The 18,068-nt window shown below is 39.5% G+C and overlaps 1 protein-coding gene across 1 annotated transcript; it reads right to left on the bottom strand.

Moving 5' to 3' along the window:
- Positions 1-11,144: 11,144 nt before the first annotated feature.
- LOC138888172 (uncharacterized) lies at positions 11,145-11,618 on the bottom strand. Its single transcript, XM_070169989.1, has 2 exons — positions 11,471-11,618; positions 11,145-11,350 (listed from the first exon to the last, which is right to left on the bottom strand). The coding sequence occupies exons 1-2, from the start codon at positions 11,616-11,618 to the stop codon at positions 11,145-11,147; spliced, it is 354 nt and encodes a 117-aa protein (XP_070026090.1).
- Positions 11,619-18,068: the final 6,450 nt, after the last annotated feature.

Below are 18,068 nucleotides of genomic sequence, written 5' to 3'. Positions count from 1 at the left end.
GGGCTTGATAATAAGTGAATATCAGCTAAAAATGAGACAAATGATGAAACCCTAGGTTGGTATTGCTATGTATTGCTTACCACGATCCGCAGTTGATTTCTTGCGGTCTGCGGTGCTTTACCGCGGCCGCGACGATTTTTCCGCGGTCCATTGTGAGAAACTTCAAAGACTATGATTTTGAGGACCGCGGCCGCATTCAATTTTTCGCGGTCCGCGGTGCCTTACCGCGGCCGCAGACCATTTCTTGCGGTCTGTGATGCCTGGAATCAAAGAGTGGGTATTCTGGCCCCACCTCAATGCGGACCGCAGTACAATTTTGTACAGTCCGCGGTGGTCCCTTTGAGGCTGTACTGCATTTTATACGGTCCGCAGTCTGTTGTTTGCAATTATTTTCTTCACTGATTCTTCTGATACTGTGATACTAACAAGCTTCAACTGAATTCCACTTGCAGAAAATGGTTAAATCACGAGGCAGTGGTGGAAAACAAAAAGGAAAAAGAGAGTCCTCCCAAGGTAGGGGACAAGGTATGATCAGATTGACCTTACAAGTCCGGTAGGCAATTAAAGAATCTAGAAAGTCAATAAAAGTTGCAGATAGAGCTGCTTCCCATTCGGGAAGTGAGTATTTGCCCTCCCGGGAGGCATCCGACTTCGAGTCAGTGCCGAAGTATGTTCATGACTGGCCGGATAGGCGAAGATTGAGAGATACACCTCCAGGCTATCCTACTGCCCAAGCTTTAGTTCAAATTTCTTCTGAGTCGTCTGAGGGCTCAGATGAGGGTAGTGACAGTGAAGCATCTACTTCACCTACCAGTTCATCACCTGGAGAGGATCCCGTTGACGATGAGGTTCTGGAGGAAGAAGGAGGGGGTGTTCCACAACCCGGGGGTGTGGAGAGAACTAGAAACCCCGAGGTGTAGAAAAGAAGATTTGTCAGTGAGGTTGCTTACCACAAATTTCGAGAGTGGTGGTCCGAGAGGAAGCTGATACTTGAACGGATATTCATTGACAAGGATCTTCTGCCTCACAACCCTAATCTGTAGAGGCAATTCAGACAGAAACTAGGCTGAGACTATTTCACAAGCAATGTTGAGGAGGCAAATGAGCACCTAGTCAAGGAGTTCTACGCTAATGTTGCCAACATCAAAAAGGGAATGAAAATGACTAAGGTGCGAAATTTGATAGTAACGTTTGATGGGAAAACAATCAATGACTACCTGGGCTTTCCGGAGGAGGATGAAACATTATACATAGAAAAGGGAGCATTTGGTGAGGATGCGTGTCCGTGGTTAGCAGAGTACTTAGAAATTCCAGGTACCACTCCAGCATAGTTGATAGCTGGAGTCCAAATTCTGAGGAGAACCCTGAACTTCAAGGCAAAAGTGTAGGAGACCTTTGTGTACGGTAGGCTAGACCCCACCACTCACAAGAACTCTCTTCCTATCTCCCCAGCAATATTGGTGGCTTCTATCATGGTGGGGTACCCGATCAACATCGGGAATGTTATGTCCAGGGTGATTATAAGGGTGGTGAATGAAGGTGACAGATCCTACCCCTTCCCATATTTCCTGACAATGTTCTTTGAGGATCAAGATGTGGAGAAAAGGAAGTTTGATATGAAGGTAAAACCAAAGGCGCCTTTTTCCTAGTACATCCTCAAGGGTGATGACAACCCTAAAGATCCGAAAGGTAAATCCACTACTTCTACTGGCCAGTCTGAAAAGCCAGTAGTAGTAGTAGCTTCTTCTCAGCCTCCTTCAGCTACACCAGACATTGCCACAGGACCTTCTACTTCCACCGTCCAAAATATTCCCTCATCCACAGCTTACCCATTAACTGCCCACCATTTGAGCCAAACCCTTGCCAGTATCAACAACTGGATACAGACAGCTACTTCTAAGTTGTCTGTGCTTTCTAGCTCGGTGGCAGCCCAGTTCATACCCCCACAGCCATAGGTTCTAGCCTTAGTGGAGGAGACTCTCAAGGAGCTTCTGGACAACCAGAAGAAGCTCCTGGAGAACCAACAGTTGATATTGGAGGCTGTAGGTACTCATGGGAAGGCATTGAAGGAGCTCACAAAGGAAACCAAGAAGCTGAGAAAGACTCGAGCATCAAAGGAGTCTGTGAAGGAGCTAAGGGGAGAAGTGGAGAAGATGAAGGTCGCTGATCACTTGTCATTAGAGATGCTATTGCATGACCCAGCTCCAGCAGCCCAGCCTGAGCTAGAGTAGGAGTTGGGAAGGCCAGCAAAGAGAAAGAGGGTGATTCCCTGAGCTGATAATGCAGTGATAGAGCTGGAGGACCCGCAGGGAGGTTCCTCTAACCAGCCTCAGGCCCCAGAGTAGCTTCAGGTCCCAGTGCAGACATAGGATACCAGGTTCCCGTCACAGGTTCCCGAGAAGTTATAGGACCTAGGGACCCAGGCCCATGACCCCATGCAGACGGAGGGCCAATAGAGAGTTTATCTTCACTCTCTATCTTCTATTGAGTTGTTTTTGGTTAGTTAGCATTGAGGACAATGCTAGCTTTCATTTGAGGGGGTAGCCCTATTTTTATTTGATGATTGGGTTGTAAATATGACACTACTTTCTTTTTATTATGCTTTCTTTTTACTTTTGGTATGTATATAATTTTACTAATTTATTGCACTTTTCGTACTTTGCAACTTTTGTCTGTATATAAAGTTACTTTCTTATGTATATATTCATTCACTCTTATGTATATTCGTCTAAATCCCCTATTGTACATATTTATTTTACTTTCGCATTTTCTTTCATGGCTTCTTATTTCATTTTCGTAGCTTCTTATTTTGAGTTTTTTGCATACAATAAGCCTTTGGTTTTCTTAATGCCACGGTTCTTTCCAAAGGTGGAATTTGTGTGAATCAGGCGGCTCTTCCCAGTGATGGATGGCATGGCAACCTTCTTAAGGGTTTGAGTCTGTTTTCTTTTTCTTTTTGTGTAAAAAATAGCTAGTGAGTAATGGTACCTCAAGCAAAGCTTCACTTGGGCCTAACACATTTGCCTTTGATCCTATGGTCAAAAATAAATTGTTGTGTATAGGATGGTGAAAGTTGTGACCTTGAGACTCTTGTGTTGGCCGATAATTATCAAGTGGTTTTTCGGGACCATTGTGTTGTTCAAATCTTAGCTAAGGTTGTTGTGGGACCCCGACTCTGTCTCTTTAGCAATCATATAGCTTGTGTGGTGAGAATTTGAATGGCAAGTCCAAGTCCCATGCCATTAGTCTAGAACTTGCCCTGAATGTTTGTCTAGGCGAAATCTTAAGTATAGTTTGACTTGAGAAGTGATTATAGGCTCTCCTTGATCCGAATGATATCTTGAAAACTTTCATAGCCTACCAATGATAATATCCCTAGTCAACCCTTTTGAGCCATAGCCCTTTTTCTTTCAAAAACCATAATACAAGCCTTTACCCGTTCTAAAAAGACCCTCTCTTAGCACCCTATCTTTCCTTAGCACAAGGTAAGAGCATAAGTTTGGGGGAAGAGACGAGAAATGCAACAAAGTGGTAAAAAGGTACAAAATGAAGAAAAGAAAAGGCAATGAAAAAGAAAGAAAAATCAAAAAGTCAAAAAGAATGAACAATGTAGAAGAAATGAAGGGATTCGATAAAAGAAAAGAGATGAATGGTGTGGAAAGTTTAGAAAGGATAAAAAGGTTTGAAAAGAACAAGAAAGAGTGACAGTGTGTCTCTCTAACCCCTAAGAAAGAAGTAAATGACTCAAAAAGTCAAGAGAATGTATGCCAAAATGAAGAAATGAAGTGCTTAAGGGAAGATGGAACCTACTTAGACCAAATATTTCCTACCCTGAACCAAAAGCTTTCACTATATCTCCACAAAAGACCTATATGATCTTGAGTTAAATGAAGCTTACATTAGTGGTGACTCATATAAGGGGCAAGCTTATGGTACTTAGAGCCGGACTTGTGACTTTTCTTTGAGAGAGATGAGTGTATTTTCCACAATCCTTGTTTTGAATGCTACAACCTAAAAGTGAGGTTTGCTTAGGGAAAGTTGAGGATGTATGAGTTGGGGTTTCACAATGACCAAAGTAGTAGAAAGAGTTTCCTTGATGGGTTGAGTCAATTCTTGATGCTCTTATGTCGCACTAAAACCATGGTGCTTAAACGGTTGAAAGTTGTTAATGATTCATTTGATTTGAGGGCAATTGTTAGTCCCAATTGATGCTAGATGAGGTCACTGTAGATCAGCTGAATTTTCTTGGTTTTACTCTTAAGGAGGTGGGACTTATTTTGTTTGCTTGAGGACAAGCAAAATCTTAAGTTTGAGGGAGTTGATAACTAGGGATTCTAGTTCATTTTACAATCCTTTTTACTTGAATTTTGATTAAAATGTATACAAATAGTCTCAAAGGCTTACATGTTGCGCTTGTTTGCAGGGTTTGGTCAAAAAGGTGACAATTAGTCAAAACCAGCTCAAAAAGGAGTGAAACATGCACAAGTACCAAGAACAAGTCAAGGCACTGCTGCAGCATAAAATCAACTACAGTCGCAAAAGACCTATCGCGCTGCAGACCATTTAGTGTGGTCCGCGGTGGAAAAGTTCAGAGATGAGCACTTTTGGGGATTCAAGTAGTGCGGTCCGTGGAGGATTTCTTGCGGTCGCAGTAGCCTATTAGCGGCCGCAATCCATTTTATGTGATCCGCGGAGAGGGGGTTTCAGAGAGTTGGAAGTTTGGACTATTGAAGCCAGTGAGGTCCGCAGAGCATTTTATGCGGACCGAAATGAAGCCACTGCGGTCGTGATGCATTTATGCGGCCCACAGTGGCCAGATTCAGAGAATGGAAAGTCAAGCCAAAAAGCCTCATTGCGGCCGCGGTGCATTTTCCGCGGTCCACAATACCTCCGTCAGGGGTATTTTTGTCCAGAAAAATCGGCCTAGTATAATTACTTTTTTCACATTTTTAGGGTATCTTTTGTAATCTGTTAGACTCCAGAGCACGTGAACGGCTATTTTGTTCCATTTTGAGTAATTTGTAGCTACTTTAACACTGAATCTTCATTATCTTAGTTTGTAATCAAATTATATGGGTTATTCTTCATCTATTTATCAGTTTTCTTCTATTATTATGAGTAGCTAGACCCATTAGCTAGGGTTGTGGCTCAACCCTAGCGTGAGTGTTTGATGGGTCTTGAGTTTTAAGGCTTAGATGTTTATGGGTGTTTGATATTTGGACTAATTTGTATTTTTCATGTTGAATTAGTAGTTGCAAACACTAATTTATGCCTTTTTTACTTAGGCTCTTCTTGAGAAAGAGAGCTTGAGTCTAGGAAAATTAGTCCAACAAGGAATTGGGGCATATTCAAGAGATTGATAGCCCCAATTAAAGGGTTAAACCTAGAGATAGTAATACCCAATTTGAACCTATATTGCTTGCACAATTTCGATACCCAATTGGTCTTGAGAAAGTCAATTAGGGCAAAATCACTCAAACTACTGAGAGGTATAGAGTGAGTAGTTTCGTGCATTGGTTATATCGTAATCCCCAACATAACAACCTTGCCTTAGGCTTGAGAACCCGTTAAGTATTCACCTAGGAGAAAGCCACTTCCCTAGTGCCTCGTTATCCATTTAGAAAACCCTTCAAGTACTATCTCTTAGTTTAATTTAGTATCTCTTTAGCATAATAGTAGAAGTAACAAACAACAATTATGATTGGAAGTGTAATTAAGAACACTACACATTGCTAATTTAGATAGGAATCCAAATCCTAACCAATTCTAGCTCCATGAGGATTCGATTCCGACCATCTCGGGTAAAAACTGCTTCGACCACTCTGTAGTGGTGTAGGGTTGGACACGATCACCTAGTTTCACAATGCGGAATCTAGGTCAACCCAGATCAGATTAAGGCTATTGACGATATATCAGAACACCTAACCACCAAGAAAAAAGTCCAAAGACTAACGGATCGAATCGCTGCCATATCTAGATTTATCTCAAGGTCATCCGATAGGTGCTACCAATTCTTTAACGTACTAAAAACACAACTACCTTGAATGGAAACCAAAATGTAAACAAGCACTGAAGGAACTCAAGGAATACATGTCATCGCTGCTCCTGCTCTCAAAGCCTAAGCCCGGAGAATGTCTCCTCGTCTACCTTGTCATTTTATAAATAGAGGTATGTGGTCCTGGTTTGGGAAGACAAAGGTACGTAATCTCCAATTTATTATATTAGTAAAACACTTATCGACGCCGAGACGAGATACATTTACCTCGAGAAATTAGCCCTGGCCATTGTCGTAGATTTAAGAAAGCTCAGGCCGTACTTCCAATGCCAACCAATCTCGGTCGTCATCATGTTTTCTTTGAGGGATATACTGCACAAACCCGAACTGTTGGGGAGGTTGGCCAAATAGGCAATAGAGCTAAGTGATCATGACATCACTTACTAGCCTCGCACTCCCATAAAATCACAAGTGCTCGCCGACTTTGTACTTTTTCATGGACTTTAGCGCCAAGATAATGCCTGAGGCCAAAAAAGGAGGCCACACGAGCTTCATGCATAACACAATACTTCTGGGTCCTGCACACCGACATTGCATCCAATGCATACGGGTCAGGACTTGGACTCCTACTCGAAGTCCCTACCGATGAAATAATCTGCCAATCTATAAGGTGCCCAGATATGACTAACAATGAAGCCGAGTATGAGTCAGTAATTGTAGGGCTAATTCCAGCAATCGAATATGAGGCGAGGCACCTAAAATTATGCTGCAACTCGCAACTCGTAGTCAACCAGTAAGTGGGACTTTCTAGATCAGAGATCATAGGTTATAGAAATACTAGATCGAGATCTAAAAACTTTTACCCAAATTCGCCAAATGTCAACTCGACCAGATTCCACAAACTCAAAACGTCGAGGCAGACAGCCTCATAGAATTGCCCGCCGCAACCAAAAGCATAACTTCTTGAGTTAAAAATATTGTGCATCTCCTCAGCTAAACCTTAGATCACGTCGAGGTAAAATCTATAAACTTAACCTGTGACTGGCATAATTGTATTATAAAATACTTATAGGATGGTGTTCTCCCAAATGATAAAAAGGAAGCCAGGAAGTTGAGAATGCAAGCAGTGAGATGCAGCCTCCTCAACAACGAATTGTTTAAAAGGACATATGGTGGTCCCTTGGCAAGTGTTTGGGCCCAAATCAGACTCAATGCGTTCTCGAGGAAATACACGAAGGCCATTATGGCAGTCATTCTAGTGACTGAGCACTTGTCAGATGCCTCATACGGGCGAGATACTATTGGCCTACTATGATGAAAGACACCCTGGAATTTGTAAATAAGTGCGAATAATGCAAGAAATATGCCCTAATAATCCACCAAGCAAGCGAACATATCCATTTCATCACCTCGCCATGGTTGTTTATCAAATGGGGATGGACATCATGGGACCACTCTCGCTGGGATGAGGTAACATTAAATTCCTTTTAGTTTTGACTGACTACTTATCTAAATGGGTGAAAGCAGGCACGTTCGCCCAAATTCATGAGCATGAAGTAATCAACTTTATATGGAAGAACATTATCTGCCGGTTCGGCCTGCCCAAAGAAATAAGTTGCGCGATGGACCCCAATTCATAGGGAGAAAAACCATCGAGTTTTTCAAAAATTGGCATATCAAAAGAATACTCTCAACCCCGCACCATCCCGCCGGCAACCAGCAAGCAGAATCTTACAACAAGTCAATTTTTAACATCCTAAAGAAGAGATTTGAAGATGCTAAGGGATTGTGGCCGGAGACACTCCCAAGAGTGTTGTGGGCACATAGGACGACCCCAAAAATGATCATAGGAGAAACACCTTACTCCTTAGTCTATGAGTCAAAATTATTCACACCGGTCGAAGTAGGAGAAACCAACCTAAGGTACACCAACAAGAGCGGCAATGACAATGGCGAGAATGGAAGACGTGATCTCGGCAAAGTCAAAGAACGGAAAGACATGGCATATGTAAGAAAGGTCATATAGAAACAATAAGCAAAACGCTACTACAACAGAATGGACAAGGCACGGTTACTCAAGGTCAGGGACTACGTGCTCAAAGCCAAGACCCAAGTGGGAAGAGATCCCCAAGAAGTCAAATTAGGAGCCAATTGGGATGTTCCGTACAAAATTAAAGGCAAAGCGGACAAGGGATCTTTCCAACTGAAAACATTAGAAGGAAAGCTACTACCGAACAATTAGAATATCAGCCAGCTCAAGTACTTCAACTTCTGAAAAACAAGGAATGCTACATAAGTTGTACTCTTTTTCCCTCACTAGAGTTTTATCCCATTGGGTTGTCTCAAGGTGGTTTTTAATGAGGCAACATACGGGACATTTTGAGGTGGATTATGCGAGAACAACCATATTTCATTGCCCAACTCCTCGAGAATTTCCGAGTCAAACAATGAAGGGACTAGATATACTGGGATTGGAACCAACCAGTACCCAAAACTTGTAATTTTCTCCAAAATTCCTCAGGGAGAAATGATGTAATCGATACAATGCTGTTGAAATGAATGAGATACCTATTTATTGATACTGCTCTTCTAAGTCTCTCAACTAAGAGATGTGCTTGACTAACTCGAACAAAACTTTTCAGCCCCTGGCCACGTCTCAACTAAGAGGTATGTTCGACTAGCTTGAACAAAACACCTCAGCCCATGCCCAAGTCTTAACTAAAATATATGTTCGACCAGCTCGAACAAAACCCTTCAGCCCTTGACCGCACCTTAACTAAAAGGTATGTTCGACTAGCTCAAATAAAACTCCTCGGCCCCTAAACACATTTTAACTAAAAGGTATGTTCGATCAGCTCGAACAAAACCCTTCGGCCCTTGGCCGCCTATGTTACAATCCAAACTCCCAAATTGAATTGATGGAAAGATGATGAAATCATGTGCCTTGTAGCCTCCAGTGCTCTCCCAAAGCATCCAAGGTCAAAAATCTCTTCAAAAATGTCTTTTTGGTGAGTGGGCCTGGGGCGAAACTACCCTTTCCAAGTCGAAACATGAAAATATTCTGAGAAAATTGTATAAGCGCGTCGCGCCATATGCTGCCCCATGTGCGTGGCTAGTGAGAAAGTTCAGAGAGCAGATTACGACAGCGCAGCAGCAATTTACACTACCTCGCCGCCCCATATGGCTCGACAGTGTTAGCTTTCCGGAGTAACTCTTTTTCTTCAATTTTTGACGTCCAGACTTGGCTCCCGACCCCCCGAGCGCAATCCCAATTTAATTCCTTGGGTTTTTTCTCTGACTTCAAAGCTCCAACTTGTTCGATTTAGCTCCCATTTATCTTTTTAACTCGGAATCACTTCCTGCAAGGCATAAAGTATGTAATAAGCGCAAATCACCATTATTTAAGCTCAACCACAAGTAAAATGCAGTGATCAGAGTGCAAACTATGACTAAAACACGAGTTTCTAGTCTACCATCAACACCCCACACTTAAACCATTGCTCGTCCTCGAGCAATCAAATTGCACTTCACATGGAGACGGACATCTTATCAGGTAACTTTTCTAACTCATCATGCCAAAAATATTTAAAGTTGACTAAGGACCCTATCATAACATCCTAGCCTTAAGACTCGACTCAAAAGCACCACGTATTTTTCAAAAACCCGCTCACTTACTCTAACATAGAGGCCAAAGACATTACATTTCCTTTGCAAATCATGTTCCCTCACACCAAAGATAGAGAGTAGTTCCATACACAATAAAAATCAAGAACAAATAGGAACTCAAGATAGAAAGAATTAACTCACTCTCAGAAATAAAATTCATGTGCCACAGAAGACGTACCATAGGCTTGTCGTAGTGTAATACTCTACTAATTTAAGCTCATTCAGTCAAAGATCAAGTAGGACTTAACTTAGTTGTAATGTAGGCTGCTGGACGGGTATGATACATTTGAATATAGTGACTATACCTCCCTAAGCACTTTAATACATACAATTTCACAATTTAAATCCCACACTTGTATTGAACAAAACCCAACCTTCACATCATATTAACACCAAGCTCCCAATTTCTTTAAGTACAAACAAAGCAAGATTTACCACTAGCCAGGAAAAAATTTCTTTATAATATATACAAACACCAACATTTTTTCTTTATTTCTTTTTCTTTTCAATTCCCTACAAGTGGCTCTCACCTTTTTTCCAAACAATTCACCTTTCTTCTTTTTCAATAGTTCCACTCAAAAACCTGACCATACCTCAACTCAGCTTTTACAAGCTCATAACAAATTCAAGTGCTCAAGAGAGGTAAAATATTCAAACAGATAGTCAATTCAAAACAAAGTGGATCATGCTTGCAGTGTGGTTGTCAAAGAAGTAGGATTACAAGCTCAAAGAGGCTAACTAAGATACACAACAATTAGACGGGTCATAAACTTATAATTGGCTCAACAAAAAAATGCCTATATTACTTCATAACTGAACAAGACTGTTAGTTGGCTTTGCAAACACACAGGGCAAGTTCTAGACATCCGCTGACATGCACAGACAAATCTCAGACATACGGTGGCACACAACTCACTTAGGACCGGATCTATCCCGATTCTCTAGTCAAAGCAGTTAAGCAAAGTCACAATCAACAAATTTATGGCACTTATCTATGAGCTAAGGCACTTACTACTCTCAAGGCACAACAAAGTCAAGAGCAGTTATCTCCATTTAACACTATAGCACAAGATTTCCTTATTCCTAACAAAAGAAAAACTCATTACACCTGATTCAAGCAAAGCACTTGAAAATGAACCGCGGCACAAAGAAAAAACCAATGGGGATTTGTTACACTGCCTAAGTAAAACAAAATATTTTTTCTTCGACTTTGATCCCTTAAGAAGACAGCCAAGGAAATCCATCGTCGGGAAAAGTCAAAAAAAATTATTTTTTTTCAACCAAAAGAAACGGAAACAAACACACATGTACATATTTAGATCCCCACCCCACATACTAAATTGTGACATGTCCTCATGACACACAAATAAAAAAGAAAGAGGTAAAGAAAACTCCCCTAATTTACCTAGTCGACGTTTGAATCGAAGTCGAGATCTATTTTCCACGCCCGACCCAATGCACACATCAATGCTGAGAGCTTCTTTTACGCCTTCTTTGGGTACACCCCACACTTACCCATTTTACTCTCTCCAAGTTTCTCCTTTAGGACCCCATTGATCCTTCCATCTTGAAGATCACCCTTTCCTCCCCTACTCTGAGCATGAGTGCCTTCCCTCTCCATGTTCACCACGATGAAGTCCACCGGAAACACAAATTTGTCCACCCGAACTAGCACATCTTTCACTATTCCTTCACGTATGATTATGCTCTGATCAGCCAGTTGCAAGGACACAAGTATCTACCTGAATTCTCTAATATCTCCCTTTAATTTCTTAAAAATAGACAAAGGCATAAGATTAATAGAATCACCTGAATCACACAAAGATTTTTCAAACTTAGTACTTCTCAAAGAGCAAGGTAAAGTAAAACTCCTCGGATCTCCATACTTTTGAGGGAGCTTAATTTGAAAAATGACACTACAATGCTCTGTGAGCTTGATAGTCGATGTCTCTTCCATTTTTTTCATTTTAGACAATATCTCCTTCAAAAATTTAGCATAAACTAGAATCTGTGAAATCACCTCTGCGAAAAGTATATTCATATGCACATGCTTGAGCACTTCTAGAAAGCGGCTGAATTATTTGTCCAACTTCTCTCTTCTTTGCTTCTGCGGGAAAGTTAGAGCATGCATATATTTACTTTCTTCAGTCTCCTCATTTATTACATTCTCATTTTTCTTCTTTTTTCAACTCTACTCTTCCTTTTTCATCAGACCAGCATCTACCATCCCTGCACCTTCGTGAATGTTGTTAGTTTTCTACTCCTCCACAATCTCCACATGTCTTTCAATCAACATATCCCTTTGTTTTGCCCTAGGATCCTCTAATACGTGCCTACTCCTTAAAGACACTGCATTTATTATCTCTTTTAGATTTCTTTCAGTTTCAGCAAAGAGAGTTCCTGGAACCTGTCAGACAATAGATTAGCTTGTTGCCCCACCTTTCTTTCCAAGTTTCGAATGGTCATGCCCTGTTTTCTGATAGTTGCACCATGGGTTTCAAGCCTCTCATATGTCTTAATATTAAAGGCCTTCATCAGATCTTCCATGCTAGACTGATTTGATTGTGGATGATGATATTGTTGCCTCTGCTGATTTTGAAATCCTGGAGGTCCCTGTACCTAGGGTCTAGAGTTATTTTGTTCCCTTGCGTTTGCACTACCACCTAGTGAACTCCATGAAAAATCCGGGTGCCTCTACCTCTTAGAGTTAAATTGTTGCCACTTTGGTAGTTGCCTCGGTCAAAGATCCCCACAACATTTACCATTTTATCTACAGTTGAGGCCTGACACTCATGCTTGGATGAACCATTCCACAAAAGTATAAATTGATGATAGTTGGCTATGGACCTTAGCTAAGGTCAACTTTTTTATCTCTTTGGCGTCTAGCTGGGCTTGTACTGATGTGTTAGAATCCACTTGATGAACTCCAGCCAATTTTCTTCTCTCATTACTCTCAGCAAGCCATTGGTTAGCATCTTTAGAAAGCTCATCAAGAATCGTAACAATCTCCTCACGAGTCTTTTTCATTAAAGGACCTCCAACTACAGCGCTCAGAGTTCGTTGTAAGGAAGGTGTCAGTTTCTAACACTTTCTCACTATCTCTTTGATTCTTTGCCAAGCCTCAAAAACTGTTTCAGTGTCCTTCTGGCAGAAATTGTGAATTTCCCTTCTGCATTTCACTATTTTTGCAGCTGAGAAGTATTTGTCAAGGAACTTTTTGGTCATATTTTCCCATGTCCTGATCGACCTAGAAGGTGTTCGCGATTTTCTCAAAATCCATTAAGTGAGTGTTGGGATCTTCATTCAAAATATGACTAGTCAAAGATAGTATAGTTAAATTTTCGTCTCCACAAGGATTAGATTTAAACAATGCTATAGTAATTTCTGATTTAACTGCTATTTAGGATGACCAAAACTTGACCGGATTGATTACAAACTACGATTAACTACTAAAATAAAGCAATCGACAATTGACTGCAAAGAACTAGAGATTAGCAGAATTGGTTTCTTATCAATGTGAGGAATAATGTGTTAATACCCAATTTTTCCCTCATATATTTTTCAAATAATACGCACACTTTCAAAATACTAGTTTTGCATTATTATTAATTTACAGGATTTACACAAGCATTTCTTATAATTTTTCATAATTTTAGAGTTTTTAAACTAATTTTTTCTTGCATTAATTTACATAATAATTCAGTAATTACTCTTTTAAATTATTTGTGTTGACTTAATCACCTAAAATTATTATTTGCATCCCTAATACATTTTTAAAATATTTTTACCCCATTTTTTATATAATTACAATTGTATTTTAGGCTATTTGCATAAATTTGCAATAATAGCCTATATTTTGCATTCTTATTGCAATTGACATTTTATTTAGATCAAAATAATATTTTACATTTTTTATAGTCTCCTATTATTATTTAAAGTATTAATTTGCATAAATAGAATTTTTATATATTTATTTAGTTATTTTATTAAATTATTTTCCTATTAATTTCTATTTTTAAAAGTTGGCCCAATTTCTTATCAATTTTCGGACCAAACCAACCAAATACACTAACCCAATAACCCCATCCCAAAGCCAACGACCCGGTCATAACCCATTTAACTAACTCGACCCAACACCCCTTTAAAATCCTGGTTATTGATCTCTAAGATCAACGGCCCACATTTAATACCCCCTTTTAAATCACCCAACCCCAAACCTTAATCTCATTCCCTCTAAACCCGCCGCCCTAGAACTCTCCCCCTCTCTGAATAACCCTAATTGCCGCCTCTTTAAACCCCTATCCTAATCCCTCTTCTAATGGGATTTTCCTCTTATCTCACCATATTTGTGTGGTTTCGCTGCTGGTTGATTCTCCATGGTATCACCTAGTACTTGCCTAAACATGGCAAGTACTACCTCTCTGATTCTGTTCGAATGAGTCATATTTCTTGAATATGGATCGTATTTCGTCTACACGTTCGATTCTACACTGTGTGAGTCCGATTTTGTTTGGATTCTGCTGATTTACACTTTCCCTAAAAGAACTAGGGTTTACAGATTTTCTCTCTTAAATTGATTTCAAATCGATTTGCATGTTTCTTTTCCTTGTTTGTTGTTTAAATTATTCTGTTTCCTTATATGTTTGCTCGATTTTTGACTATTATATAAACCCCCTCATTTTCCCTTTTGGGACAGACTTGAAAATCGATTTTTACTAAAATTTGTGGGTTTTGCTACTCTCTTGCTTGGTATTCTCTACTGGCCGGCTGAAAGCCAAGGCCATTAGCATCTTGTTACTTAACCCGTTCTTGGTGCGAGCACTACCCGGAGTTCATCGAAGCTCTTGGGAACTTTGATGCATTAGGGATTCTGGGTTATCTGTGGAAACCTATTCTTTACTGGTCTTCACTTAACTAGTGAGTCACCATACTTTGCAATTTCATTCATAGGCATCTATGGTTTGTATACATTTGCACTCCTGAAATTGATCAGTTCAATATGTTTTCTGGATTGCTTTTATGTGTAATTCCGCTTGATTTCCTCAACTCTTTAGGTCTCTTTAACCTTTAGGTTCAAGCATGCCTAGATCTGGTTCTATTAAGTTCTGACTAGTCAATGTGTTAGAAATTATTATTGTTTGGGACTCTTATACTTGTTATCATATTCTGGTGTTTAATTTAATCTTTTGTTATCAATCATGTTACTTGAATATGCCTCACTTGCATAATTTACGTCCTTTAATTGACTAGTTGATTGAGTTCAAAATCATGAATATGTACACCCACTGTATGGCACAAGCATGTTTCCCATCATATTCTGAATTTCTGTGGTAGTTTGCTTATCTAACATGTTTGACTCTCCTCTCTATCAAATGCCTTTAGAATATTTAACCCCTCCCTAATTCACCAGTAGTTAAAATCTATTTTTCTCATGTCTAAATGTTGTCTTATTGCCAAATTAGCTTGACTATTCCATAACATCAAGACTTACACTTAGCATGACCTGGACCTTCTTTAGGTAATTAGTCTACTGTGTCAATGCTAGAATACCTACACGCATTGTTTAACATGAGTTTACTTCTCACTCTGTTCTGAATTTTTGTGATGCTTATCTTGCATACATAATGTGTTTTAATGTTAAAGGACCTTTTTCCCTCAAATGTGATCCTGCTTCCCTGCTAATATGCCCCCAAGTGTGTCTTAATCCTCTATTCCTTCAGTGATTACATGGTTTGTCATAATGTGTGTTCCTATCATGTTTTAATGTAGTCTTGTCTTATGATGAGAGTTAAAATATTGTCTTACGATATTAAGATGTATATTTAGCATAAATTGGACTTCTTAGGTCTCAACCTGTTAATGTTAACTTCTGTCAAACCTATTCCTCCTCTAACTCTCTCTCAATATGTATTTGTTATGTGCTATTTTGCTAAATGTTGAAGTTCTCCTGACCAAGTCCTAGGACCTGCTTGACTGGCTATTCTGTATGCTCAACTTGGCTATGTCTACTTTAGGATATGAATGTATCTCCTAACTTCTGTCCACTCTCCTTACTTGCAACTTATGCTATTCTGAACTCGTCATTCTTAGCGGGCCGAAAGCCAAGGCTACCTAGGTTCTATTGTTGGCATCCCTAGTGTGAGCACTGCTCGGGGTCCAATTGAGACCTTGGAGAACTCTGACACACTAGGTCTTGGTCCTTAGTCACTCCCTCAATCTCAAAACTTTTCCTATCCACTCTACTCCCCATGTTATGTGCTTTGTACATGGATTGGTTGATTTAAATGGTGCAACACTTGGTGCTATGGTTGAGTAAATTAGTTCTGAACTCTTCTATGGATCCTTGAGTTGTGTATTGAATGTGGCTATTTGTTGAAGCCTTGGGTATGTTGCGTAAGAGTTACTGAAGGCCCGGGCAATGTTGGGTATTTTTATTCAAGCCTGTTGTAGGCCTATTATCACTAGTATGTAACATTTGTACTTTTTACTCATTATTGGGCATGTAATAACCTTTTGTATAAATAATTTGGGTATTAGTAAAAAGGGAATGGGTAGAATTTGATATCTACATGCACAATGGGCAAATAACGTGCCTATAGGACTTGACAATGTGTTTGCTATATATATTGTTCGATTACATTAGCACTGTAGAGATCATGATATTAGGAGAAGCACACACACTACTTGTTTACCATTAATCATGAGTTCAGAAGCTATGTCTACTGCTACGTTTTTATAGACAGCATGCCTATAGGAAGTGAGCATTCTGCATGACTACTTTCAAATGCATTGGACACCTGCCTATAGGAACAAATGACAACGAACTTTCTTTCAATTCACTTTAGTTATTCACTAGAAATCATGCCTATAGGATTTTGATCACTTCATTCGCTATTATATTGCATTGATCACTAGAAATCTTGTTTATAGGACTAAGCATAAATAAAGCGAGTTCTTATCATCAATTGTTAGAGATCCTGCCTATAGGAAATAATTGCTTGTTAATTGGTTAACATTATACTACTCAAACACTATTTCTGAGCGTCACTGTTAGGAAAATCTAGATAATTCTAGGACTCTTCCCGGCAGATTCTGTTATATATAATTGCGTAGATCACCTGGGTATCACATATGGGATTGGTAACTTAAAACTGTTAATAATTAGCTGGTAATCCTGCATCATTCCGCCTATAAGCAATATCCTGCATCTGAAATTCACGTGTATACTTTGATCGTCTAGAAAGAATGTCCATAGGTTTAAGATTTTGGATTCTGCCAATTCCTAATTGATATATGTGTTTGTGTGCACTTGTTGCTTAGGTGTGGAGGTCAATGTGAACCTTTAATTGCATCTATCTGAAGTCTTTGGATGTTTTGATTGTCGTCTAGCTTTTACATTTTTGAGCAACCTAGATAAGGTCTAGAACCATCCAAATAGAGGTCCAAAACCTCCTGGACCATAGGTATGGGACGAGTAATGCACGCATAGGGCACGACTTAGAATTGAATTAAAGCGCTTTTAGGTAAATAACTTTAACATAGTAATCGGGTAGCAGTAGATGATAGTCTGTGCTCACTGAACAATATGAGTTACACCCCATTTTGAGTGAGTTACGGAATATTATTTATGTTGCACGGAGTGATCCTTTAGGCTAAAAAACTTAGGACCCCCCATTTTCTTTCCTTTCTACTAGAATCAAAAATAGTTGTACCCATCTGTTCAAAATCTTTTTTTAATAAAATTCTCAAATTTTGTGCCTCTCTTCGTTTATTTGATCACATAGACTAATTCATATAATATAAGTTCAGCCAGAATGCACAGTTGTGGACCTCGAGGAGTGTCTAACACCTTCTCCTTGAGGTAACTTGAGCCCTTACCCGATCTTTGGTGATGTAAACTAGTTGAACCAGAGTCATTTGCAAACATGTGACCTAACGCATCTTAAAAATCATTAGGGGGAGACTCTTCACTTTTAATACCTTGCTTAAAAGAGTTGTCATGTGTCAAAACCTGATTTCGCGAGAAAAAGGGGCGCGACATAAGGGTCATGACAGGATATGTGCAAGATAGTTGTTTGGTATTTAACTCTAGTTTAATTCACTCTAATGTTCTGTAGTCTCACAAATTCACTTGATGATTAGTTCAAACATGTAGTCAAGACTCCTCTCTCGATTAAATCTTAACTCTACGAGGTGAACTAATATAAGCACTATAAAATATCAAGCATGTGTTAATGGATTAGTCTTCAGGAAAACGTCTCTCGGGTATTCTCCTAACTTGATTTAAGCAACAATTCAACAAGATCTTTCGATTAATTAAGAGAATCACTGAGTTAAACCAAACAAAATAATGCAAAGATAATCACTAAAATATTCCTCTTTCTATTTAAATAAACCGGTGAATAAA

The sequence above is a fragment of the Nicotiana sylvestris genome, chromosome 3 (genome assembly GCF_000393655.2).
Source record: "Nicotiana sylvestris chromosome 3, ASM39365v2, whole genome shotgun sequence".
In the NCBI taxonomy this organism is placed as follows: Eukaryota; Viridiplantae; Streptophyta; class Magnoliopsida; order Solanales; family Solanaceae; genus Nicotiana; species Nicotiana sylvestris.
Note: the sequence above shows the minus strand (reverse complement) of the source record. Positions and strands in the feature narration are given on the sequence as shown.